Here is a 26565-nt window from a genome sequence, read left to right on the forward strand (position 1 = left end):
TGTCTGTATTAGTATAAAGAAGCAAATTGTCTTTACGGCGTACATCTAGGTCTTAAAGAAAGAATATTTGTAGATATGTTGTTTTGCTTGGTAATTTTGAGAACTTAGGTGAGAGCATTGTTATTTACCACATATGAACATTTCTTGGGCATTTTCTGTCTAAAATACAATATTGTGTTCCTATATCACATTATTTCACTGACCTTCTACTTCCTTTGGGTATTTTTTTTTTTTTATGTTTTAAAATTCTCCAAATGCTCTTTAAGTGCACTCAATCAAGTGCACACTTTGGGATAATAGGTAATTTCTTTCGATAGTGTAAAGCATTTTAAAATACTAAGGGAGCATTTTTCCATTCCCACTGTTGACTTTTCAAATAGTTTTCACTTGAAATTCTAGGCAATGTTGCTTCCTCATCTACCAGATGTTCCCTGCCTCCTTGAAAGCTGTGACAGACACAATAAAGTCCCAAGAAATGGTGTGGCTTCCCTGGGGACTGAGGTTAAGAGAGTCTGGGGGTGCATTCCTGTGATTGGGGCCTCTCCCGCACTCCTCACACAGGAAGGATAGGGAGTGTTCCCTTCCGTGTGGAGAAAGGCTGCCAGCCGGATGGCTGGAAGAGCAGTGCGGCACCAGAAATTACCCTCAAACCTTCCAGTGTTCCCAGAGGTTTCCTTCCCCCTTAACTGTGCCTGCAGGGTGCCATTCGCACGATCGCGCCCTGGAGAGAGGGGGTCCATCCGCTGATGTGACCCGTTTCCCAGCGTTCTGCTTTTGCAGGGCAAGAGTGTCAGACATTTCTCCCAAACACTTAACCTGGTTCTGCACCTGAGCCAGAGGCGCACTCCTTCCTCAGCAGCTGCTCTAGGAGCTCTTGAGGGCAGAGACAGGGGAGGCTGAGTGTGGCACGTGGGGGAGGGGGACTCTACCCTTCCCTGCTACCAAAGTCCGTGCCTCATACCCCTACCAATACATTCCACATACTCCCCCTTCGGGGTAGTGTTTGAGCACACGCCTGGTCTCTCGCCATCTAGAGAGTAAGGCCTTTCAAAGCAGGGACGGTTTATTTACTTGAATCCCCCTTGCACTTGAACAATACCTCGCACCCAGGCGCTCAAATAGTGTTTAATTCCATTAACGAGCAAAATGAAGATGTTCTCAGACAAATGTTTAAAAGCCCTTTATTCATTCTAGTCCAGGGTGAATCTCTGAGAAGGAGCCCCAGTCTGTCACAGTGACCTTCGGCAAGGTCAGTGACCCACCTGACACCCCCAGACTTGGTTCTTGGTAACCTGAAAATAGCCACCCCTCACAGTGAGGATTCAGGTCTGGAGAATGAATCAATAGTAATTTACATTAGAACTGAGCAGGTTTATATTCCAATAATTTTAGGAAGATTGGCTTTCAAAATGTTCTGAGGTCATGTGATGTGGAATAAGGAAGAGTCTCATATCAAATAAAGGCATTTTGTTTTCAAAAGAGTCATTGACTCCTGTCTGGGCTTTGGAAAGCTCATCCCCCAAAAGTACTCCTTAGTTTTGAGAGCTTCGCTGACTGCACGGGGTCCTGCGTGCACCTCCCCATTTAACTTTTCAGGGTGTTTGTCACATACACTGCAGTGTTTATTAATTCAGGTCCGAACCTCCCATTGTTCTCCTTAGGCCCGTCTTGTCTCATTGCTTATTTTCAAGGAAAAGAAGTAAATCTCAAAACAGTTTTCTCTGTCACTAGCTAGATGGTTCGTTGTTTCATTCAGGCTGTTGTTAAAATTAGCTATTTATTTGTGGGGTCAAATCAGTCAAATAGCTTACACCCCTACTGCTACCGAAAGAGAATTGACATCCCATTCTTCCCTCATTTCCTGAAAGTTCCAGCATTTTGTGCTTTTTTTTTTATTTATTTTTTTTAGGTTTCCGTATGTTAACTCGTTCTTTATTTTTATGACTGTTAATGGAGGCTTGACATGTAAAATGTTCCATAAAGTGTCACTATAGTGACGATAATTTCCCAATACATTTTTCATTCATTCAATAATATTTATTGAGCATCTGCTATGTACCTGGGATATTCTAGGACATTTGAAACATATCAGTGGACAAAGCTGACAAAAACCCCTGTCCTTGTGTAGATTATATTCTAGCATTAGCTTTTTAAAAAACATTATTTTACTAAATTCCTACTATAGTAAAACGGTTTCATTGGCCTTTAAGCATCAACAATAACTTTTACACCCTTTGCGAACACTTTTCACAACCATTATTTTTGTGTACTTTATGCTAAAATGTTGTGTAAGACCACAGTGGGGAGGGGAGGGGGCCTTCTCTCACTACTTTCTTCCCCTTGTGTAAACTGTCCCATTTTTCTATACATTTAATGCAACAGGAGCTCTGGGAGCAGTATTAGCCATTAGGATGTATTTGGTAAGTCACAAATCTGGGAAAAGTGAGACTCATACTTGGTACTCTGCTCTGTGGCTTCTTAAGAGAAGCATTTCATGAAAATCAAATATTTCAAAAGTTCTAGGCATTTAAAACATTTTTTTTAAATAATCGGCAGTGGTCTTCTTTCTAGTGAATGGTTCTGTATTTGGTATTGGCCATCCGGCTTCTAGGGTGACAAACAAAACATGCAAATCCTTCCCAATCCGAGGAGTTTTGATGGCCCCTTCATGATCTGGGCATTTTAGGGTGGAATTGCCTTTAAATTTCACTTATCGTCAAGAAAATGAGAAGCCTCTTGATCCTAATAGAAAAGCAGCGGGTTCTCGAATTCATTCTGACGTCCTGACTGGCCAGAGGGTCCCCACCTCCTGCCCTCAGAGCAACTTTGCATGGTGGCTGGGTGGCCCCAAAGTCAATGAGATGCCCTGACCTAGAGTCTCTTGATAGTCCTGAACCAATTTAGAGCTTAAGGAAGCTGAGGGGGAGAGGTTTATGGCTCATCGTTCCACTGCGGAGCCAGACTCAGAGTTACACAAGCCCACTCCACCTGTGCCCTGAGCACTGCTTGAGTCCCGCGTCCTGTGGGCGGCCATTCGTTCAGAGAGCTGTCACTCACTCCGTGCTTTGTTCTGGGTGCACTTTTCAGTATTCTTAAATATTGGCCCTCATGCTTCGTGTGTGTGCCTTCAGTGGCTCTGGCGTCTGCGCTGTGCCGAGTGCTGGCGATTCGTTGTAAATATGGCCCTACAGTCGCCTGCCCTGCAGGTCACAGCCTCTCCAGTGTAGAGCTTTGCTGGGCTGTCTCCTGACCCTTTGCCAACCTGGGCGTCATAGGAAGGTCTGCCCCCTAGAGAGGAGTGTGCGTCTGGGCAGACTGCCCTTCTCCAGGACCTCCCGAGACCAGGATGCAGACGGGTTTGGGTGCCTCCCGCGGAAGTGCGTGTTTCTCACTCTCTCTGCGGAGTCTGGAGCCTGGTCACAGCATCACATTCTAGGCTGTAAGGAATTGTCGGGACCTAGCCAGGTGCCTCGTTCATGACCCACATGGGGTGACGCGCAGGGGTACCACCACGAGAGGTTCGAGCAGGAACTCCTGGGGAACCGGAACTATACCTCTGGATTTTTGCACTTGTATGTTCTCACCCTCATGAGAAATCACTAACTTTTTTTTTTTCAATCTGTGTCCATGACCATCTGTTAAAGCAAGCATCGGAGGCCAGCTAAGGGAAGGTTTGTACTTTTATTTATTTTGGTAAATTACAAGCAAAATACCATTGGAAGAGAAAATAGGTTTGATTTTCTCTTTCCTTTGTCCCATTCTTGTTAGATCCAAAAACTGAGTTTATATAAGCTGACTTTTTCAAACTCATGGCCCAAACTCATGTCTGCCCTTTATGGGACTGGGGCCGGGGGAGGGGGGAAGGTGTTACTAAAAATAAGGTTAATTAAGAAGGTACCCAGATTTAGTGACAACTAATAAAGTAGATTTCTGTCTTAGAAAATCAGCTAGTGAGAGCTCCACTGAGTGGAAATGAAAGGGAAGAAAACAGTGGGACTGCTTTGGACATTAGGAGTGTGATGCTATCCACATCAATTTCTGTAGCACTTTCTCACCTTCCAAAACGTTTATCATCATAGAATAATGCCTTAAGGGTAACTCAGAGTTCAAACACTCTGCATTTCCCCTGACCCGTCTTCTAGAGAACCAGTAATGGCTGTCCGGCCCTGTGTTGCGCCACCACGTTGCTCACCAGCCTCCGCGTGGCTTGGAAGTGGTGGCGTGAAAGCATGCGATGCAGGTGCTTACCGCGTGGGAGGTGTGCCTTTTACAGCATGTCAGGCAGTGAGATCGAACACCTCAGCACCTATCAGCACCATCTGTACTGCAAACAGCCTCCTCCTACCCTGTCTCATCCCTCCTCTCCCCACCCTCCCACCCCTCAAAGATAAATCTTTTAAGAGATGAACTAAAATGAGAGGTGTGGTTATTGTGGAATAATTAGGCCCCATGGGAGAAGAGAAACTGTACTGTTACTGCCCTACGGTTGTGATTAGCTAATAACGATAGTGCCTGTGTCGCTGCTTAATTATTCTGCGCCCTTACAGTCTTCTCTGCGCTGTTGGACTCCAGCGTCCGAGCTCGTCTGAGGCGGAGCACAACCGCAGGCTCCGGTGTCCTGAAGTCTGGTTGGTCGATGCAGGCAGTTTTCTGTGCTTACAGCTATTTTATGTCCTAAAACCACAAAGCACTGTGCTTTCACTGCGCCATTGTTCTGTGGAAAGTGTTTAATGAATGCACTGAAGGCAGATTCTTGCTGTCTGTGTTAATGTTGTTTCATTGTTGCTTAAAAAAAAAAAAACTCGTGCTGTCCAGGAGAAATGGGAAGAGAGTTAATATGAAGAAATAAATGGCTTTGATTCCTAGAAAGCACAGTTGCTTTCTGGTTTGGCCTTGATGATAGACGTGACCTGCAGTGAAAGGCAAGGAGGAGAGGGCAGTGTTCACGTAGGAAGGATGACGTAAATGAAGAAGTGGTCAGTCCCGAAGAGCCACGTAATTACTCTTTGTGGATCTGGGAACGGGTGGAGGGATCTCCGAGCTCCCCACAGTCAGCAGGCAGCCTTGCCCCCAAGTGGGAACCATGTTCATCGCCCCACCTTCTACCTGGCCTTTACTTTGTGTGTCCCCGATTCCGGTTCAAGCAGAAGGCAGGTTATTGGGCTGGTCTTTGAACTTGGCCCTGTGCATGCTCCTGGCTCCTCCTGCATGAGTTATGTCAGAGGCATGAAGGGTCTCTCTCATCCTGGTGACAAGGCCGCTACTGGCTTCGTTGATTCTATTTTTAAAATACCCACCCTCTTTCTCTGGCATGCAAGCAAAAGGAATGGTTTGCTGGGTCTTTCACTCAGCCACAGGCTCAGTGTGCCATTAGGAGCCCTCTGGGAGGCCGTGAGGTGGAATGGGATGCCCTTCGTCCAGCTCATTCAGGCCTCCAGATTGGCCTTATCCTAAGAGAAACTGGACATGGAGTCTCCAGTAGAATTTTTATCTATCCACTCAGCAGATATTTAGTGCCCACGATATTCAGTTACTCTTGTAGGCTATAGAAAATAAGGAAGAACTCTCTAATAAGCTTGTCTCCTGGTGAGGTTTTCTTGCACAGAAGATTGTATCATCACTTACTACTCTTGCATAGTATTTTGCTCCTGGTTTCCTGCCCCCTAGCATCTATTCCCCTTTCTTATCAAACCTTACCTCCCCCTGCCGCCTTTCATCTCCTCATGCCGCAAACTAAACTTTACCCACAGCCCTGCTGGAATTGGATGGTACTGCACTTGGACAGCCCTGAGACCAGTGGTCCTCAGGCTTCATTGAGCCAGACACACCAAGAGGGCTTGTTGAAGTCAGATTCCTGGGTCCCACCACCAGAGATTTCAGTTCAGAGGGTCTGAGGTTACTTCCAGGTAATCCTGCTGCAGGGAGTCCTAGACTATTAATTCTTTAAAAAGTGACCTTTGATACTAAATGTGTGTGTGGTTACTGTGCCCGCACTGTGTTCCCTGCCTCCAGCAGACAGAACGATTCTGACCAGATGGCCGTCAGAGCATCTCAGCCCCCCTGGCCATGGGTCAGAGGGGTTCACACCACAAAAGTCGGGCCTTTCTCTCGGTGATCATTTTCTCTGCAATTTGGTCATTCAGGATTTGAGCTGGCTGTGTTCAGTGGGGCAGCTGCTATATGCATTCCTGGGAGAGGAGGAGGCAGAAGCTACACTATGTATTGAGCCTGATCAGGCTTGTGTTTAGTCTGCAGTCTCTAACTAGACCTGAGGTTTTCTTATTGTTCAGTTGTGCTGTGGGCAATGGAAATTGGAATCTTCACCAAAGTTCAGCCTTGAACCGGTAGAATTGTGCCTTCTTGCAGACCTTGTTCCCCTGCCAGGAGATGCAGGCGGCGTGTGTTTGGCACTGGTAGAAACAATAAGAGCTTTTCAAAAGTGAGTTTATTGGCCCTCCAAGGCTACCAAGCATAGCCTCAGGGCCATCAGAACCCCATCCGTGACCATCAGAGGCCTCCGGCTTTCATACTTCACAGACGGGCGGGGGGGACCTGCCTCTGAGGCGGTGGGGCTCACTTTGGAAGAATTCTAATTCGTTGACACTTCCTTTGTACTGAATCTGCCTCCTTATAGCTATCACCCACTGATCCTCATTTTGGTCTCTTGAGCTGTAAAAAATACCTTTCTGGTGTTAAGACCTAAGACTGTCTCTTCCCTTAGTATTCTTCCTCTCTAGGCTAAATTGTACCTTTTTATCAACTGTTTCTCTCTCACTCAACTTGACTTTCAGGCCTGGACACTCCCAAATTTATGCACACAGACTGAGTTTCCTGATGATCAGACTAATGAGATGGGCTGCAAAATTTGTCATCCATGCAGCAGCCTCGCTAGGGGGGAAATGTTGAACCTTCAGGTGTTGTAAAATGATGTGAAAACAATGTAATACCTCCTTCTGAGGACAGAATAACCAGGTTCTCATGCTTCAGATACAGACCCAACAAGTGCTTATTGATCGTCTACTAGCTATCAGACATCAGTGCCACCTCATTTGATTATTTGATTATCATGTCACTTCTCGGAGCTGAGTCACATTATTCCCATTTGGCAGATAATTGCTAACCCTGGCTAAGTCAAGCCCGAGGTTTTACAGATGAAAGGGACAAGGCAGAAAAGTAGGGGTGAATCTGAGTGACTGCAAATGCATTGCTTCTGCCAGTAAATCTCCCCAGTAGCCACAAGATATGTGCAAGGTGCAAAATAGGAATTTAAATTCAATATCAGCATAATATTAACTCTTTGGAGCCAGACAGCTGGGTTAGATCCTGGCTGTACCACTTATAGCTGTGTGACCTTCCACACATTACCTAAGATAGTTATAAATGATTAAAGGAGCTAATACTCATAAAATCCTTAAAACAATGACAGGCACATGCTAAGCACTCAATAAATATAAGTTACCATGATTACTAGCTTTGTTCCTGTAGCAGAAGCTACACTCAACTGAGTTTTCTTTTACTGCTCTGGTTCTCTCTCCACTCCCTCTTCCACTGACAAGGACCCTGTGATGACGCGGGCCCTCCCAGATAACCGGGGGTCATCACCCATCTCTCGAGCAAGCAGCACTTTTGACTTCCTCTTGGTCACGTAGCCTTACATAGTCATGGTTCCAGAACTGGGACATGGGCATCTGTAGGGAAGGAATCATTATTCTGCCTACTGCAGAGAGCACAGCAGCACTCCTAACCTCCCTCTCCAAGCACAGCCCCGAGGACCACACAAGCAGGGTCTGCCTCCCCAGCAATGCGGACGTTGGGACAGAAAAGGACCAGAGAGCTGGATGGCCCTTGTCAGGCACCCACTGGTGTCGCCTGTTCCCTGGCCACTGTGGGTGTTGGGTCCTTCCAGCCCCTCCAGTCAGGTTAGTCACTACCCTCCCTCAGGGAGATCGGGGCTGGGAGGGTGCCCTCCAGTTACCCATGGGCGGAGAGAGAAGTGGGGTGAGGGCCTTTCCTCTGGAAAGCTGAGGAAAAAACTAAGCATGTATCTCTGGCACAAATAAACTTAAGAAGAAAATAAATGACACTTTCTTTTAAAGTTAGGTAAGAGTAGGCTTGCTCGTTACTTGGGTTGATTTAAGAAAGTTTTCTTAACCACCCCTCCCCCACACCGTTACACATCTGGATGGCAGGCTCTGTGTGGGCCCTCATCCCGGCCCCGCACCCAGCTCGGGGCTGTGCCCACGCACGTGCGCACTGGGCGATCCTCTGCTTCCTCGTCTCCAAAGCGGGGCTGACTCCATGTCTGGGTCACGGGCTGCCAGGGGGGACCCTCCCTGAAACGAATACGTGTAAAAGACCTACTGTCTGTCCTCTGTTACTGATGGGGATTCAGGAAGAGAAGCAGACACTGGAGCGGCGTGGGCAAGTGCAGCTCTCAGCTCCGCCCCATCAGACAGCGCTGATCCCGAGGGCCCTGGGAGCACTGTTCTCTTTCTTCCCTTTCCTTTCTTCTTTGCTTTCCTTCCTTCCTTTTTTTTTTTTTTTCTTTGCTTTCCTCCCTCCCCTGATTCCTTTCCCCCTTGCAGAGCCAGGGACCTGATGACCTAGGCACTGTCGGGACGTGCAGTTTTGACATGGACCAAAAACTCTTCTAGATACATGGTTCCTCTAAGATGCAGCTCAGCCCTGAAGAGGAAACACTTAGCCCCTAGAGCGGGGTGGCTGCTTGGAGACTACCTGGTCAGAGGAGCAAAGAAATTCTGTAACTAGGTCAAAGTTGACACATCCTCACCACCAGTGTCCCTTTTACCCGCCAGCTCCCCTCACTAACACCCCACTGCCCTTCACACACTTCTTTTTTTTTTTTTTGTTTTTTTCATAAAAAGTCACAGAACTATGTTACCATGTGAGGTAATAAAAACATGCCTTCCGGCCATCACATGACCATTTTATTCCTGGTTAGCCAGCTGGTCGTAACATCTTTGGGCTGGTTGGGAGTTTTAACCAGTGGTAAAACAGGCACAAAACGCGACATGTAACGAGTTAGTCTGCCGCTCCGTGAGCGGGTGAGGCGGCCCAGCTTCCCCCACTGCTCTGCTCTGGGCTGTGCAACCTTTTCTCTGCAGGGAGCGGCCTTCCACGGAGAGATTGCTGTGGGCGTTTATGATCCTACATTTATGTACCACCTTCCTCCGAAATGTTCCTTCTGTAAACAGTTTAATTGAGAAAGCAAAGGATACAGGTCTCAGTGGAGACGAGGGAATTTTAGGTGGGCAGAATGCAATTACCCAGGCAGCACCTTGCCAGTCTGCCAACCCAGAAATAGGCAAGTGCGTGTGTGATGGTGGCATTTAATTTGTCTGTCTATTGTGTCTTGGGTCTCCTCTATTGTACGTCTGCTGACTACTTAGTTTTGAAGTATTTGATGGAGGTTGGCCATGTGACAAATTTGAGTTTTTCTTTTGCTTTATATAAACTACTTGTTAAAAATCAAAAGGTTCTGAAAGTCATCTAGATATGCAATCGAGATGTCTCTTCCAACTTAGACTGAAATTGGGGCAGATTTTCAGAGTCCTGTCCAAAGGTCTGAAGCACAAGGCATCTTCTCACTTTAAGGCAAGCTATTAGTCTCATGCTTGACTCCTCTCCTTCCTGTTCTTCTCCCTGTCCCCATGTTTCTGCGAGGACTACCGAAGAACAGCGTAAGAAAGAGGCAGAAAACTTTTGTTCAGTCTTGGTTCACTGTAACTGGTCTCCCTGAGTTTTTAAATAAATAGAAAACCAAGACATCGAGACCTGTAGTCTGCATACTGTTTCTTTATTATCTGTCGCAAAATGGGCCCAGTGAACTACCTAGCCTCGTCCACCTTTCCCATCACCTCCAAGCCCCGGCTTCCTCTGGGCTCCTATGACTTGTGTCTGTAATGAATTCTCTCTCCAACTCACGGTTTGCCATCAAAATTGCGACTTATCCACACAAGCACGGAGTCTGACTTTAACCGCCTCTTCCTCAGACCCGTCTGAGACTGGGAGGATGTGGAAGTCACCCATGAAGCGTGAGATGAGCCAGCTCTAATGTCATCCAGCTCCTTGTCCCTCTTGGCACGGGGGGAGACTCTAGCTGGAAGGAGGTGACTGATGGGTCTGCTTCCCGCTGCCTTGATTTCTCTGGATGAGAGAGCAGCGGGCAGCCTCGTGGCCAGTGGTGCCCACCGCGGCCTCTGTAGGAAGAGAGGGCCTCATGGATTGGCTCGCGGGCTCCCCTCTAGAACTTCCTGTGAGATAGAAGAGAGGGTCATTCAACAGAAAAACACCATTGGTTGTGTACTCATCAATAATTGAAGGTGTTTAGACTGAAAGTGGAGAAAGTCTTATCTAATTTTTTGTTGTTTTATCCAATATATGCTGTATTGGCTCAGTTCCATCTGGACCCAATAATTGATGACCTAAAAATCCCCAAATGGTGCCAGATACAATGCCAAGTTCACTACACGGCTTACTTTACTTAATCCTCGTACCTTTTAAGTTGGGTTTTGTGTTTTTGTTTTTTCACCATTTAAAAATGAAGGAACAGAAGCCTGGGAAGAGCAGGAAACAGTTTGAGTCCAAAGCACTCAGTACTCACTACAACCCCATTTTGCCTCCAGTTTTGTTTTTAGACGAGGATGACGAAATTGTAATGTTTGTTACTTATTTAGAGCTATAGGCTCATTTTTCATTATCTCTGGGGCCACGCTAGGACACTTCTTCCTGTGGTCCTCAGGGATGCCCATGCTAACCAACCTCATAGGTTAGACGGAGGGCGACCCAGCCAAGGGGTGGCGCAGAGGATTAGAGACTAATGAGGTCTGGAACGTTTAAGCTGCAGAGACTAAGGTAGTAAGACCCTGTCACAGGTTTTGTGTTTCCAGCAATCACATTGAATACTCCACAACATCATCCTAACTACAGCACCATAAGACTTTAGGAAGGTGGGGTGTCCCTTCCTGATAAGCGACTTCTCCAGGTGATTGCTCTCAGTGCTTTGGCACCCATACTTCTCCATCGTTGGTGCGAGTGATGACCGAGACTGGGGGCCTTGCTGACAATAGCAGCAGCTCCCACGTGTTTGTCAGACGAGTACCAGAATATCCTCATCCAGTTACCTATTAGCTCCCTCCCACACCTCATCCCAGTTTGCTTCCTATTCATGTTCTGTGCTGTGCATGGGGTATCTCATCTTCTCACTGGGTTCCTTCCCACTCCTTTCCCTTCTCTCAGATCTAAATGAAGAGTCTGACACAGAGAGGTAAAGAACAGAGCCTGAACTACATAAGGGTTTTCTGACAGTCATTGTATACCTGCACTGGAGTCCTTTTTTAGCTACATTTCATCAGGACAAAAAATAGATTTTCATGAAGGCATGTTAAGGTCCTTTGCAATGCAAGCAGTTGATCCAATTTTCTTTATCCAAAATTGTTATGAAGTCTCCCATGCTTGCTGGTTGCATAGTTTATATTTCCATCCTTTTACTTTCAACCTATTTGTACCTTTGAATCTGAAGTGTGTCTCCTGTAGACAGCATAGACAGAGCTGGGTTTTGGTTTTTCTTTTGTTTTTTAATTACTCACCTGAAGATATGTTTTTTATTGATTTTGGAGAGGAAAGGGAGAGAGAGCAACATCGATCGGTTGACTCCCATACACACCCCGACCAGGGATCAAATCCGCAACCTTTTGGTGCACGGGATGACACTCCAATCAACCAAGCCACCCAGCCAGGACTAGTTTTTATTTTTTTAACCCAATCTGACAATCCCTGCCTTCTGGTTGGATTGTTTAATTCATTCACATTTAGTGTTATTATTGATATGGTTGCATTTACATGTGCCTTTGTACTTTTTGTTTTCTATATGTCACATGTCTTTTTGTTCCTCTATTTCACCTTTATGGCTTTATTTTTCATTAAGTAAATATTTTCTAATATAGTATTTTAATTTCTTTCATGATTTTTTCAATATTTTCAAATTTTACTTTCTTAGTGATTTCCCTAGGACTTGCAACAGACACCAAAGCTTACAGAATCTACTTCAGATTTATGCTCACTCCATGCCGGTGAAATACAGAAATCTCCCACAGAACTCTCTCCTCCTCTCCTTGTGCTATTTTTTATACACACATTACATCTGTATGCTCCAAACCCAGCAATGTATTGTTATAACTATTATTCCATACAACCTACGATCTTTTAAAGAAACTGAAAGAAGAAAGGGGAGCAAGTATATATCAATAGAGTTTGTTTGTAACCCTCTTATTTATCATTTTTGGTTCTCTTCGTTTCTTTTTGATTACCATCCGGCATAATTTCCTTACTCCAGTGTTGTCCTCACAACCGCCTTTGTGCTTTTATTGCCAAATATATTACATTTCCATATGTTACAGACCCAACCAATGCAATTATATGCATATTGTTTTTAGACAATTGATTTTTAAATCAGTTAAGAGAAGACAAGAGGAAAAATGCAATTACACTGTCTTTTATAATTGCATAATTACTTCATCAGTGTTCTTTGGGCTTGTTTGTTTGGGGGTTTTGTTTTGTTTTTTTGGTGTGTGTATGTGTGTGTACTGTAATTACTCTCTGGAATCATTTGCTTTCAGCCTGAGGAATTCGCTTTAGTGTTTCCTGTAAGACACATCTGCTAGCCACAAATTCTCTATTTTTGTTCACTTAGGAATGTTGTTGTTTCTCCTTTGGTTTTGGAAGATAGTTTTGCTGGATATAAGATTCTTGTTTCATAGATTTTTCTTTTCAGCACTTGGAATATGCCTTCCTGCCACCCTTTGGTTCACTGTTTGTTCTGAGAAATCAGCTGTTAATCTTATTGGGACTCCCTTATACATAAGGAGTCTTTTTTTTCTCTCTCTCTCTTGCTGAATTCAAGATTTTTATCTTTAGCTTTCAGCATTTTTACTATCACATGTCTAGTGATGGATCTCTTTGTTTAATTTTTATTTGTAGTTTGTTGACTTTCTTATATGTATAAATTAATGTGTTTTATCAAAATTGGGGACTTTTTGGTCATTGTCTCTTTGAATATTTTTTCTGCTCTTTTCTCTTCTTTTGGTACTCCCATTACATGTATGTTAGTGTGATTAATGGTGTGCCACATCTCTGAGGCTCAGTCTTCTGCCTGCTCAAATCAACTGTTGAGCCCCACAGTAAATTTTTCATTTCTGTAGTTAACTTTTCAGTTCCAGAATGTCCTTTTTGTTCATTTTAGTAATTTCCATCTCTATTATTTGATGAAACATGATCAGCATACATTTTTTAATTCTTTTTTTAAAATATATTTTTGTTGATTTCAGAGATGAAGGGAGAGGGGAGAGATAGAGACATCAATGATTGATCGGCTGCCTCCTGCACGCCCCTCACTGAGGATCAAGCCCGCAACCTGGGCATGTACCCTGACTGGGAATTGAACCATGACGTCCTGGTTCATAGGTCAACACTCAACCACTGAGCCACACCAGCTGGATCAATTTTTTATTTCTTTAAACATGGGTTCCTTTAGTTCTTTGGACATATTTATAATAGTTGCCTTGGTGTCTTTGTTTAAGTACAGTATCTAAACCCTCTCAAACAGTCTCTGTCACTTGTGTTCTTGCTGTGTCTAGATCACACTTCTCCTAATTGTTTACAACTGGACATTTTAGGTAATATATCATAACAATTCTGGACACTGATCCTTCTCACTCTATTTCCCCACCCCCAGACCCAATTTCTTCTTGTTTGCTTATTTGCTTAGTGACTTAGCTAGGCTAGTTCAAGGAGACCTATTCTACTACTGAATGAGTCTGCTGTCACTCCTCATGAGACACAGCTTTAGGTTGTGACATTCTTATATTTCCTTTTTTAAAATGGCATGACTCTTCCAAATGGCTCTCTGCCTGCCTTTCTGCCTGATCTCCCTGTTAAACTTCCATGGGCCAGTTTCTATTGTTATCACATCCAGCCGTTAGCCTCCACTAATTTCTAGTTGTTTGATCTGTTGTTTGGCCCTGGGCATAAAATGCGCCTGCAGCCTGATTCAGTTCAGGTCAGACCCCTGCACAGGGAGCCTCTTCAAGGCCATTCCTTGAAGCTTGCTCTGACCCCAGGATGACTCTTCTTAGCTGCCTCTGTCTCTGGTTCTCTGTTAAACCTCCAGCTGGCCTATCACTGCTGTTATGGAGCTGTGAGTCTCTTAATGTCTCACCACCAAGATTTCTATGTTTTCCACAGCACCTTAGGCTTTCATGCCAATATAAATTTGAAATCTTAGAGTACACAATTTCTTAGAAAGCTGTAACTTAATAAAACTAATTCAAGAGGAAAAATAAAAGTTGAATAATCCTCTTTATTAGAGGAATGTAATCAATATTTTAAAGCCATACCATCATGAAATATCAAGTCAAGATCATTTTTACTGGCAAGTTCTACCAAACATTTAAATTATACGTATTCAATCGTTTTTAAAAAAAGTTCTTTATTGTTTAAAGTTTTACATATGTCTCCTTACGTATTCAGTCTTACACTGTCTCTTCCAGAGAATGGAAAAATGAGGACATTCTCCCAGTCATTTGGTAGCGAAACTAAGGACAGTACAAGAAGGTCAAATAAAGGTCTATCTTATTCACACACATAGATGAAAAGTATCCTAAACAAGGTATTAATCACATAATGAAGCCAAGGAAGTTTGCTAATTTTGTAAGATTTAATACTGTTTTGGGGTTGTAAAAGAAAAGGTCCACAGTTTTAAGAGTTGCTTACGAAATTACGTAGAAGTGAAATGTTATAAGGTCTGCAATTTGCTATAAAATACACTTCGATTTGGGGTTTGAGTTGGTTCTCAGCTATTCTAGAATTTGGATATGAGTTTATGGGAGTTTGTACTGTTATTGTCTCAGCTTTTGTCTGTATTTGAAAAGTTTTATAATATCAAAGGACTAGAAACAGTGGTTTGATTCTATATAATTTACTTTTAAAAAGAGAAAGAAAAGATACACACATAATGAGGTGTCAGAAGCCAGTGTCGTACATGGGCAGAAATGTGACAAGGTGGGGAATTCAACTTTTAGACATTTGCTCTGGCCTCATTCAAAAGGGATCCCAAGCCAGGCACACTGCAAGCAGTGCTGGGTGGTCTCAGAGGCAGAGCAGGGTGCCTCCCGCGGCAGGAACATCCAGGGCGAGGAGGAAGTTCCTGCCTAGCCGATGGAAAGGAAGCTCCATACTCACAGCGATTTCACAGCTAGAAACAGACCACAGGTTTCATTTAGCTGTGGTCAGGGTTGAGTTTAGCCTCTACCTTCATCAACAGGATAAAGATGATTTGTGTGAAAAGTCAACAGATTGTAAAGCTATACAAATGAAAGATAGTTGAAATGTTACAGAAGCATTTATCAATTCCAGAATTCCTATTTTGCTCATTTTTGTAATTTTTATCTCTATCTCTATTATTTGATGAAATGTTATCATTATACCTTTATTTAATTCTTTAAGCACAGTTTCCTTTTGTTTTTTAACATATTTATAATAGCTGTTTTATAATAGCTATAAAAAGGATAGGGAGTACAACTACTTTGTAAAATAGTTTGGTGTAGCTACAAATAGATTTATCATATGACCCAGCAATCCCAGTCCTATGTGTATACAAAAGAGAACTGAAAACATGTCTACACAAAAAGTTGTACACAATGCTTATGCAGCATTATTCCTAATACCCCAAACGTGGAAGCAACCAAAATGCCCACAGCTGGTGAAAGGATAAGCAAAGTGTAGTGTTTCCATACAATAGAATATTATCTACACTAATAAAAGAGAAACATGCAAATTAACCATCACTCCGCTACACCCACCAGCCAATCAGGAGCGAGTATGCAAATTAACCCAACAAAGATGGCAGCAGCCACAGAGCTGGAGCCAGCAGGAGGCTTGGGTTGCCCCCGGCGATGGAGGAAGCCAAGCTTCCCGCCTGCCCTGGCCGGCCCTGGCCTCCGCTCAAGGCTACAAAGTTTCAATTATAGAAGATAAATAAATCCCGGATACCTGCTTCCAGCCGGCCCTGGCCTCCACTCAAGGAAGCGCTGAAAAAAAAAAAAAAAAAGCCCCTTACCCAGGCTGGCCACACCTCCATGGGGTGAGGGTCACCACTGGGGGGTTTGGTCAGCCTGCAAACAGCCATCAGCCCTTCACCCAGACTGGCCAGGCACCCCAGCAGGACCCCCCACCCTGAAGGGGCTGTGGCCAGCTTGAAAACAGCCCTCAGCCCCTCACCCAGGCTGGCCACGCCCCTCCAGTGGGGACCCTCACCCCATGGGGGCATGGCCGGCCTGCAAACCACCACAGGCCCCTTGCCCAGGCCGCCCCACACCCCAAGGGTACCCCCAACCTGATCCGGGACACCCTTCAGGGCAAACCAGCTGGCCCCCACCGGTGCACCAGGCCTCTATCTATACTAATAAAAGGGTAATATGTTAATTAGACTGGGAGATCTTCCAGGAGACCTTCCAGATGTTCTTCTGGACAAAGCCATGGTGGTGGGGCCGAGGTAGAGGTGGTTAGAGGCCAAGAAGGGAGGGCAGTTGTGGGTGATTAGCCGGTGGGGGGGGGTGGGTAGTTGGGGGTGATCAGGACAGTGGGGAGGGAAGGTGGGGGCAAGCAGGCCAGTGGAGGGGGGTAGTTGGGGGCGAGCAGGCTGGCAGGGGAGGCAGTTGGGGGCAAGCACACTGGCATGGGGGGCAGTTGGGGGTGATCAGGCTGGCGGGGGAGGCATTTGGGGGCAAGCAGGCTGGCGCGGGGGGCAGTTGGGGGTGAGCAGGCCGGCAGGCAGAGTGGTTAGGGGCAATAAGGCAGGCAGGCAGGCAGGTGAGCGGTTAGGAGCCAGCAGTCCCGGATTTCAAGAGGGATGACCGACTGCCAGTTTAGGCCCAATCCCTGTAAACCGGCAGTAGGACATCCTTTGAGGGGTCCCAGATTGGAGAGGGTGCAGGCCAGGCTGAGGGACACCACCCTCCCCCCTTACCCCCCCCCCCCGTGCACGAATTTCGTGCACCAGGCCTCTAGTTTAGCAATAAAAAGGGAGAAAGCATTGACCCAGGCTACAACATGGATGAACCTTGGAAACATTGTGATAAGTGAAAATAGACAGTCACAAAAGATCACATATTTTAAGATTCCATTTATATGAAATGTTAATAGGCAAATCCATAGAGAAAATAGATCAGTGGTTTCCAGTGTTAGAAGGGTATGATTTTCTTTTGAGAGTAATAAAAATGTTCTAGCCCAGCCAATGTGCTCAATGGTTGAGCGTGGACCACGCACTAAGAGGTTGCTAGTTCAATTCCTGGTCAAGTCACATGCCCAGCCCAGGTTGCAGGCGTGCAGGAGGCAGCCAGTTGATGTTTCCCCTCTCATTGATGTTTCTCTCTCTCTCTCCTTCTCCTCTCCTTTCTCTGTAAAAATCAATTTTTTAAATGTTCTAAAATTAGATAGTGGTGCTGGTTGTTCACTCTGTAAATATACTAAAAAACACTGAACTGTATACTTTAAAGGGGTAAATTGTATGATATGTGAATTATATCCCAATAAAGCTATCACTTAAAAGAGATGGGGGTGGGGGGTGCCTGGCCGGGTAGCTCAGTTGGTTAGATCATCATCCCAATATACCAAGGTTGTGGGTTCAATCTCTGGTCAGGGCACATACAAGAATCAACCAGTGAATACATAAATAAGTAGAACAACAAATCTATGGCTCTTTCTCTCTCTTTCTCCCCTCTTTCTTCTCCCTTCTTTCCCTCCCCCCTCTTCTCTCTAAAATCAATTTTAAAAATAAGTAAATAAAAATAAAAAGAGGTGTGGGGGGATGTGGGAGACAGGGGAAGGAGAGTCTGGAGCAAAATGGTTTTCTCTCCTATACTCCACCCTGACTATTACCACTGCCACCAGGGTCCTGGAGTCTCCTGTCATACTCGGGAAGATGTGATTTTTTTTTTTTTTTCAAAACTTCATTGAGAAAGTGCCAGCTCTGCAGCAGAAACAATAAGGAAGCCAAGCATTACCATTTTACTCCTCCACTCCTTAATGTGTTAACCTGGAGGGGGCGGCTTAGAGGACTGGGGCCTTTAAAAATTGATGGACTGGAAATCAGGACACAAGGGGACTACCCATCTCTCAGGCCCCCTCTTCTCGAATTTTCCTCAACCAGAAATGAGGGTGTTCACTGCACTGGCCAAATACTAGTAGAGCTATGATCGTTTTTTATTAATCACCAAATCGAATGGTCAAAAGTGCCACAAGTACAATCCCGTGTCTTTCCCACCCAATACACTAGCACGACTCCCTGGCTTCCCCTGCTGTGCTGACAGCTGACTTACTGGGCCAGTTGGCTCTCACTCATCTTGTGCTTTCTCTCCCCATTTTCCCATCCTCCTCTTGCTTTTCAGTGGCTGCTTCAACTCCCAACTCCACTGCTGGTGCGGCCATGAACTCTTTGACCTCTCTCGGGACTCTGCAAGGACTGGCGGGAGCCACAGTTGGACTGAATAATATTAATGCACTCGCAGGTACCATAAACAGTGAGTATTTGCTGCTCTGGTGGACAGCCTTCCCCCAAATTCTCCACAGAAAACGGTCAGCCAGAGTGACCTAAAAAGGATACATAACAGGGAGAACTAATACTTGGGATGGAGGAGCGCATGCTTTGATAGGCAGACGCTGTCTAGGTTCATTTTGCCTCAAAACACCCAACCCCTCACCACCCCAGTCTCCTCTAATATGCAGTGTGTGCATATCCATCCATACGTTTCTGGGGTTGGCAGACATTTGTAGGTTTCGAGGGTTTGGTTGGGTTTGGGATTTGTTCTGTTCTTCGGAGAGGCAGTGTGCTAATAATAGAAAAATTGATGGACCAGAAATCAGGACGCACAGGTCCCGCTCCGAATCTGGTCGCAATTACTTGCAGGATCTTAGGCAAATCACTGCCCTGCTCTGAGCTTCATTTTCCCATTTGACAATTGAAAGTTCTGGATCAGGTGACCGTAAAGGTGCCCTCCAGCTCTAAAACCCAAAGATTCGTGCCAGTTATATAGAGGGGAAGCAGGGCCTTGGAACGAAGGAAGTCCAGCTGAGCAGAGAGGAGCCGCTGCATACGAACGTGGTCTGGAGTCTCTATTAAGCCTCACGGGCTGGGTTACTGAGCAGTGCAGCTCTGAAGGGCTGCTGTTCTTCCCCCACAGGCTGAGGCAGACTCTTACAGAATCACAGTTCTGAAACATAGACTCACCCAAGAACTCTAGTCTCTGCTATGTAGCTTATCCACTCTGGCACTTTGGACCTGGGAGCACAGTACCCAGCCAGCAGATGAGCACATTGCAGGCTCATGCTTGGCGTTGGCTCCTGCACTGGGGAACAGCCCTGAGCCCACAGAGGGGCACCTTGTTTGTCTTTCCCTCAGTCTGGTCCCCCCTGGGTGCCTGAGAGCAGTCACGCCCAGCAGTTCCGTGACAGCCCAAAGATCCTGATTTGGGGGTCTAGTTACCCACCATACAGCCCAAGCAGAAAGTTGCCCTGTTTTAAGCCATGATTCAATAAGTGAACTGTTTTTAAAGGGTGATCGGGCAGTACAATTTTGTTAAAAAGGCAAAAAATAAAAATCCCAGTATGTCTGTACTTTCAAAGCTCAAAAAGAATACCCTGCAATTTATTTGGCGGAACCCAGAACTCATCCAAATGAAGGCTGTTATAATCCTGATAAGAAAATTAATCATATATTTAGAGGTAGGAAATACTCAGGTTTTATTAAATCATTTTACTCAGATGCTCTGGGAAAGACAAACAAACATGAACTGAGTTTTATCTGACCAGAGGCCAAAAATAGAAGAAATGAGAAACCTGTTTCCTTCCAGATATGATGGCTCTCGATGAGCAAATAGTGTAGAAAGTGGTAGCCGTGCGGCAGCACGTTTTATTCCGGTAAAGCTGCCTCCGGCGCCCCGTCAGGAGCCCTCATTGCCTTGACTCCTGTTTCTGACCTTGTTCTGCAGACGCTCCAGCCCACTTGTCCTTGCCCTCGGTTGCAGGTGTGTGTTTGCACACAGCCCTTCATGCTGCTTCTCTTGCCCCAGGACCTAGTTCCCCTAAAACAAGGACTTTGATTTGATCGCCTGCCTGTCCTTGGTCTGCAAAGTAACAGGCCAGTGGGAGTGGCTGTCCTCCTCAGCACGTGCTCATGATACTGTGTCGTCCTCCCATCCGTGCGTCTGCCTCTCTCCATCCTGTTGTGTTGTACCTGCTGGGATTCCCCATCGTTATCAGGGGCTAGAGAGGGACCCTGTCGAATGGCAGAGAATCTATGACTAGGTCTTGTGTGGGATCTGTGTTGTACAAATTTTGCTTCTGGCAAGGACAACAGGCTTCAGTTGTGTTTTTAATTATTTGCCATTGGGTTAACATCAGTGTGTGTAATTCATGGGAAATGAAGAATGTGTCTAGTTTCCCTACCAGAAAGGATGAACCAGAAAGGAGAATGTTGAATTAAACCAAAAATCATGATAAAACAAAAATACGTTCTTTCTGATTTGGGGAATGTTACTAGTGCAGGACTATTGAACAATCCCAACAATGGCTGGGAGCTAGTGTTTACTTCTTGTCTCAAATACAAAGAGAAAATCTTCTAATATACGCAGAGTGTCCCCTTTCAGACCATTCTCCCTCAACAGATAGTATGATGCCACCTGTCCTACCGAATAATTCTCAAAGCAGGTAGTCAAGAAACAGCTACCTGGACAGAGGCAGCTTCTAAAATAGTTGGCCTCAGCTTCCCTATCAAAGAGCCAACTCTCTTCCATGGACAAAGGAGCCAAGAAGAAGGTAGATGGAATCCACAGTTAGTTCCCAAACTCATCGTAGTGTAAATTTTACCCTCTTCCCTGCCAGAGGCCTTTCACCTCCACCTTAAGTAAAATCTAAATTGAACTGAGTTTGATCTCTTCTTCCTTCCTTTATGCATTCATGAATGGAAGGGTGGGAAAATAGTACAGTACAGTAAAGCTACGAGCCGAAATTGTCCAGATCAGAAGTGAGGAGTGTGGGTGATTCACTAACTGGGCTCACTTGTGTATTATTTGAGGATTCTCCAAGCATGTTTTGTATGTTCATATTTAAAATAAGATGAAAATCTTTTTGCACATATGTCCACCCAAGAATCTGTATCTGGTTTTGTATTTTAAAATGTATGTTTCCTTTTTTTAAATAGCATTAAGCCTTCCAAATGGCTTATCCATATAGTGCTTAAAATTATGATGGTCTGATATAACCAGCCACAAATGCCTAGTGAATAGTGTTTATGAAAATATTTTTTAAAGGAGAGGAAAGAGAAGATGCTTTGAGCATATTATTATTATTATTATTATTATTTTTTTTATTATTGTGGCTTGTCACCTTTTATTTGCATTGTGAAATGACTTTTAATCTGTATCATTGGAATATACAAAGATATATGTAGTTAGGTACATACCTAAGCACATACAACCTCACACACACTTGTGACCATATTAACACAAGCATACATATGAGTGCCACTAACTGTGCATATTCACAGTCATCTACCCTGGTTCTAGATACTTTATACTTAAGTTCTCATTACCAGCTCGCAGCTTACAAGGCTACGCTTCAGCTACACCAAGGAGGCTTACCTCAGTAAACAGACCTCAGGTCTATGTTAATACATCCCTCACTTTTGCTCTATGTTTGTTTGGTATAAAACTTTTCAGAGTGGCTTGAAAATAACCATGGTTCGCTTATGGTGCTCTGCCTCTGATCCTCCATTTCAGAGCCACCTTCATAGCGGCCACAAAAAATGTTCATGCTCCTATTTATGGTGGGCCCTCTCTCATTTTCACAGATTTTCTCAGTCATCTCACCATTCCTTAGTTCTCCATCAGGTGAGAACCTTGGAGAGCAATTAAGTTTAAAGTACTTAGTAGTCAAGATACACACTAACTTTATTGACAGACCATTTGCAAAGCCTTTCCTTGGTGGAGCTTGCCACACCTGTCATTCTGTCCCAGCCTTCGCATCCAAGTGCCTTTCATGGGAACCAGATTAAATGGGATGAAATGACTGATCCATTTGGCCTTTTCAAAGAAAAGCCCTATTCTTCACGGGTAAAAGCATTTTATTCAACTTAACCTTCTTCCAACCTATTTCTGCTGTCCAAGTTTTTAGATGTAATCAGATCCCAGCAGCTGAATTACCAGTGTTATCTTTGATATGACTATTTAATATAGAATAACATTAGATAACTCATAGGAACAACTCTGAGAGTTGAAATCTTCCTTTGATGGTCCTTCAAATTCTACTAGGTAATCAATTACCTACTCTGCCTTGGGTTTTGGCAAATACAACAGAATTTCCCAGTTTTCATTTTAAATATTCTCAATGCATTTGTATTTGTTAGAATTTTTATCCCTATTTTTTGTTCAAAAGGATGGTTATACCATGGAGGGAAGCTGGAGAGGCCCTGACTAGTCCTCTCTTTGGCATCAACACCCCTTTTACTTGTGCCTCTTCTGCTACCTCCCTCCCCACCCCGAGCAGGTGAGGCCAGCCCTCCCTGTCTCCCAAACACATGGAATCGGCTGAAGTAAGCAGAAACCTTCAGAAAGCAAATTTGCCCTGAGGTCAAGTCCAGAAACACAGCCAACCACTGTGGAGTGTGGGCAGGCAGAGTGAGAGGAGGTGGCTGAAAGGTCACTGGCTGGAGCTACAAGCCACACAAGGACTCTAGTCCTGAAACACTGCCCAGTCAGTCTTTCAGGAGCATGGAGTGCATGCCGCTTCTGTGTTTCAGAAGGGGGAAATGGCAAAAGGAGGAAAGAGGTAGAAGATAATTCACCTGACCTGGACAGCAACAAGGGCATGTCCCAGACAGGAAGGAGGCAGGGGCACCAGTGACTGTCAATTAAATCCCACCTGTGTGTCTAGAAGCCGTGTCGCAAAGACTACAAATCACGCATGGGAAGGCACTCCTACACGGTGATACATGGGAGGCCTGAGAGCCCTGGGTCCCTGAGCAGGCAAGGCACCATGGACGTGTAGTGCTGTCCACCATCCCATGGATGTCAGGGGAACTCGGAGACATTCTTTGTAGTGGAGCTTCTGTCTGCAGCCGCTATCTGTCAGGCCGCTGTGTTCCACCCAGCTCTGTGGGCCGATGCTCACCTAGAACCGTACACCTTGGGTGTAAGTGGAGTGGCAAGTGGCTGTTCCCTCCTCCTAGAATTTCTTCCCACCCACACAGGAGCTTGACTTCCTGGAGGGCTTAGCCCATGACATACCCATCTGTATCTCTACCACCGATTTGCAGCCTGACAAAAACGGAACCAGCAGTGCTTACCAGCTGTGTGCGGCTCTGCTCGAATTATTTTACAGCTTCCTCTCACCTCTCAGAAAAGCAACACTGATGTTTCTTTGCATTCACACAAATATTGGCAGGTGAGGATGAAATAAGACCAAAGAGGAAACGAGAAATTACTCCCCAGCCCTTGAGCAGCCATAGGAATAACGGATAGAGAAGACAAGAGGCAGTGAGGTACATGTGATTAGTTGTTGTCTGAGGGACTGTTTAATTAAGAGGACAAACTATTTCCAAGCTCTTAGCACTAACTTGCATGACCAAAAAAGAAAAAAAAGAGAATAAACTCCTTCATAAGAAGAAATTTAAAGCAGAGTGAGCAGGACCTCTGCTGGCCACACCTTTTTAGCTTTGTTTACATTCCAGATCTGCTTGATTTCCTTTTCAGAAGGCTTGTTCCATTCTCATTTCTTTCGGGCTCTCCTGGCCACTCCACCCACCCCAGTCCTGTCTATACTTGGTGACATCACCCAGGGCCCAGTTCTGTCTCCTCAAGCCTTTAGAAAGAATACCAGACCAGAGACACTGTGAGATTCCTCTGCTGTAAAGCGATGGTCTGATTCATATCTTGCATGTAGTTCTTTCACTGAAGAGATGAAGTTGAAAAAATAACCAACTTGTGTGGAGTAAGAAGAACATTCCCCATCTCTGCTTTCCGGGAGTGGCAGGAAAAACCTCTGACGGGAGTGTCGAGGTGATGCTGGCCTTGGATCTCCCTATATAATTCCTAAGCATCCTCATCTTAGTTCTCCGTTCTCACTGGACTTCTTACCAACTTTTTTCACAGTCATCTTTGCTGTTTCATAGCCTTAATCAATAGCCCTAATTCCTTTAAGGTTTTCATTGTTTTCAGTGAGTTCTTCCCAGAAACAGATCCTTAAAAAAAAAAAAAGTATTAATCATAAAAGAAACGAGAGGCAATTATGATGTCACCTCTTCCATTTCCTGAGTTCATATGAAAGTTAACACTCTATAAAGTCTTGCTTGTTTTGACTCAGTATTCAGGGAAAATATGGCACAGTCAGCAACCATAATAGAGCAAAAGAGCAGCCAGGATACAAGGAGAAAAAATGAAAAAGTGTGCTGGCCAGCCTCCAGTTCCCATCAGTGGCTAGCCAAGACCCAGCCTGCGGACACGGTGCCACTTCAGTTGACTGAAAAACGTGACACAGAAGCTCTTTTCCTTGGCAGAAGCCCCAGTTACATGGGCACTGACTCATATTCGTGTGTGCATATGTCTGTCTGTCTATGTGCTGCTAAAAAACAGCCCCGTTCCATGTCTCGCCTCTCATACTGGAATAAGCAACTTCAGTTTCTGCAGTTAGAGGAGGGTCCACACTCTTTCCTGTGCCTTAATTCTTCATCAGCCAGGCTATTCCTATGCTCCTACTCCTGACCACTCTCTCCTGCTGCTCAGGAAAGTCAGTTCACGGAACTGCCAACCCACTGGTTCACTGAGTACCGAGCTTGTCTTCTGTGCCACTTCCTCACCAGGCAGCTTACAGGGGAAAAGTTGTATTTCTTCCTTTCCTCCTCAACCTCCTGGTCCTCAAAGGGCACAGTAAATGGATTTAAGTGTACAGGTGTTTCATGTCTCTGCCAGGAATGTTTTTTACCTGCTTCTAAGCTCTCAGAAGCAGAGGTTTTATTTCAAAAAGATAACCCCACTACTTGCCAGTAGCACCCTGCACGGAATTAAGATGTGCTGTGTCACTGTAGCACCTCAGGGAACATTGATCACCGGCCTAGGGAGAGAGGGGCATCATTGCTCAGGGGGGGTTTTCGTTTCCTGTTGTTGTTGGTTTGTGTTTTTACCGTTATTGTGAGCTATGACTTCATAGTTTCATTTTAATTTCATGTTGGTTTCGTTGGTGTGCTAGCTGCATGCACTTGCTGTTGTACTTGTGTCAAATGATTCTCTAACTTCCTTTGGAAAGCACTAATGAAAAGTGCTATTTCTCTTCTCTATTGTTGGGTTTTTTGTAAAGTTGCTCAAATGCTCTCAGGTATGGCGGCTCTGAATGGAGGACTTGGCGCCACGGGCTTGACGAATGGCACAGCGGGCACCATGGACGCCCTCACCCAGGCCTACTCAGGGATTCAGCAGTACGCAGCCGCGGCACTGCCCACTCTGTACAGCCAGAGCTTGCTGCAGCAGCAGAGCGCAGCGGGCAGCCAGAAGGAAGGTACGTGCCGCCCTCGGCCCAGGGCATGGCCTGGTGTGGCCAGCCCAGTGGGCAGCATTCATCTTCACAGCATGTTTTCAAAGACTCTAGACTGAGCCAGTATCATAGAGAAAGCAATTGTTTTATTTTGTTTTTATTTTAAGCAATTGTGGTGTTGTTTTTTTCAAGAAACCTGACAAGCCTAAACCATTTGTTTTGATCTTCCTCATGTTCAGTCTTATATTTCTTTTATCTTTTGATTTAACTTCTCATCTACTTCTTAAGATGGATTTCTCACCCACTGTGTGTTTATACACAATTACTTAGTAGTTGCTGCCATCAGAAATTGCCAGGAACCCCCTCTCCCAAATCAGCCTTACTTCCCCCCTTACACGAAACTCTTCCTCAGTGGGCGGGATGAAGCGTTCCAGTCCTGTGGGTGGAGTACTGTCCAGCCAGTCCCACAGGTTCTCAGCCACACATGCTCTTAGTAGGTGGTGGTTTCCAGGTTAATGATAAATCCACTATGGGATTGACTCTGTCTTTAATTGGGGATCTTCTGGGAAAGCAAATAAGTGATTGATTACCTTGCTTCCCTGCCAATAAAGCAAAATGAATACCTGGAAGTTAAAGTTCAGAATAAATTAAGGCTAATTATAAAATAGTTAATGAGCTAGTTGAAAAATAGTAAGAGCTTGTCTCTTTTTCTTCCTTCCTTTTGGTTTCTTCTTCCTTAATTGAAGTTGCTTTAAAAGCAGAATCTTCAACATTGCATTTATTCACTTTCTGACTTGTTAAGAATCCTATATAATAAAACCCTAATATGCAAATCAACCAAACGGCAGAATGACCAGAATGACTGGTCACAATGATGCGCACTGACCACCAGGGGGCAGACGCTCAACACAGGAGCTTCCCCCTGGTGGTCAGTGCACTCCCACAGGGGAACCTCTGCTCAGTCAGAAA

The 26565-nt window shown here is 45.0% G+C and overlaps 1 protein-coding gene and 1 long non-coding RNA gene across 3 annotated transcripts in view; one reads left to right on the forward strand and one right to left on the reverse strand.

Annotated features, from left to right (window-relative positions):
• Positions 1-26565, forward strand: part of CELF2 (CUGBP Elav-like family member 2) — a 307488-nt gene that overhangs the window by 268277 nt on the left and 12646 nt on the right. For both annotated transcript variants that reach the window (XM_054726443.1, XM_054726447.1), the window contains 2 exons: positions 18465-18596; positions 25441-25620. In XM_054726443.1, the coding sequence (XP_054582418.1) occupies positions 18465-18596; positions 25441-25620 (312 nt within the window). The remainder of the gene's footprint in view (positions 1-18464; positions 18597-25440; positions 25621-26565) is intronic.
• LOC129151454 (uncharacterized) overlaps positions 9809-26565 on the reverse strand; it is a 45564-nt gene continuing 28807 nt past the window's right edge. Inside the window, exon 4 of the long non-coding RNA XR_008558130.1 lies at positions 9809-10274. This is a non-coding gene — a long non-coding RNA (uncharacterized LOC129151454). The remainder of the gene's footprint in view (positions 10275-26565) is intronic.

The sequence above is a fragment of the Eptesicus fuscus genome, chromosome 2 (assembly GCF_027574615.1).
Source record: "Eptesicus fuscus isolate TK198812 chromosome 2, DD_ASM_mEF_20220401, whole genome shotgun sequence".
Lineage (NCBI taxonomy): Eukaryota > Metazoa > Chordata > Mammalia > Chiroptera > Vespertilionidae > Eptesicus > Eptesicus fuscus.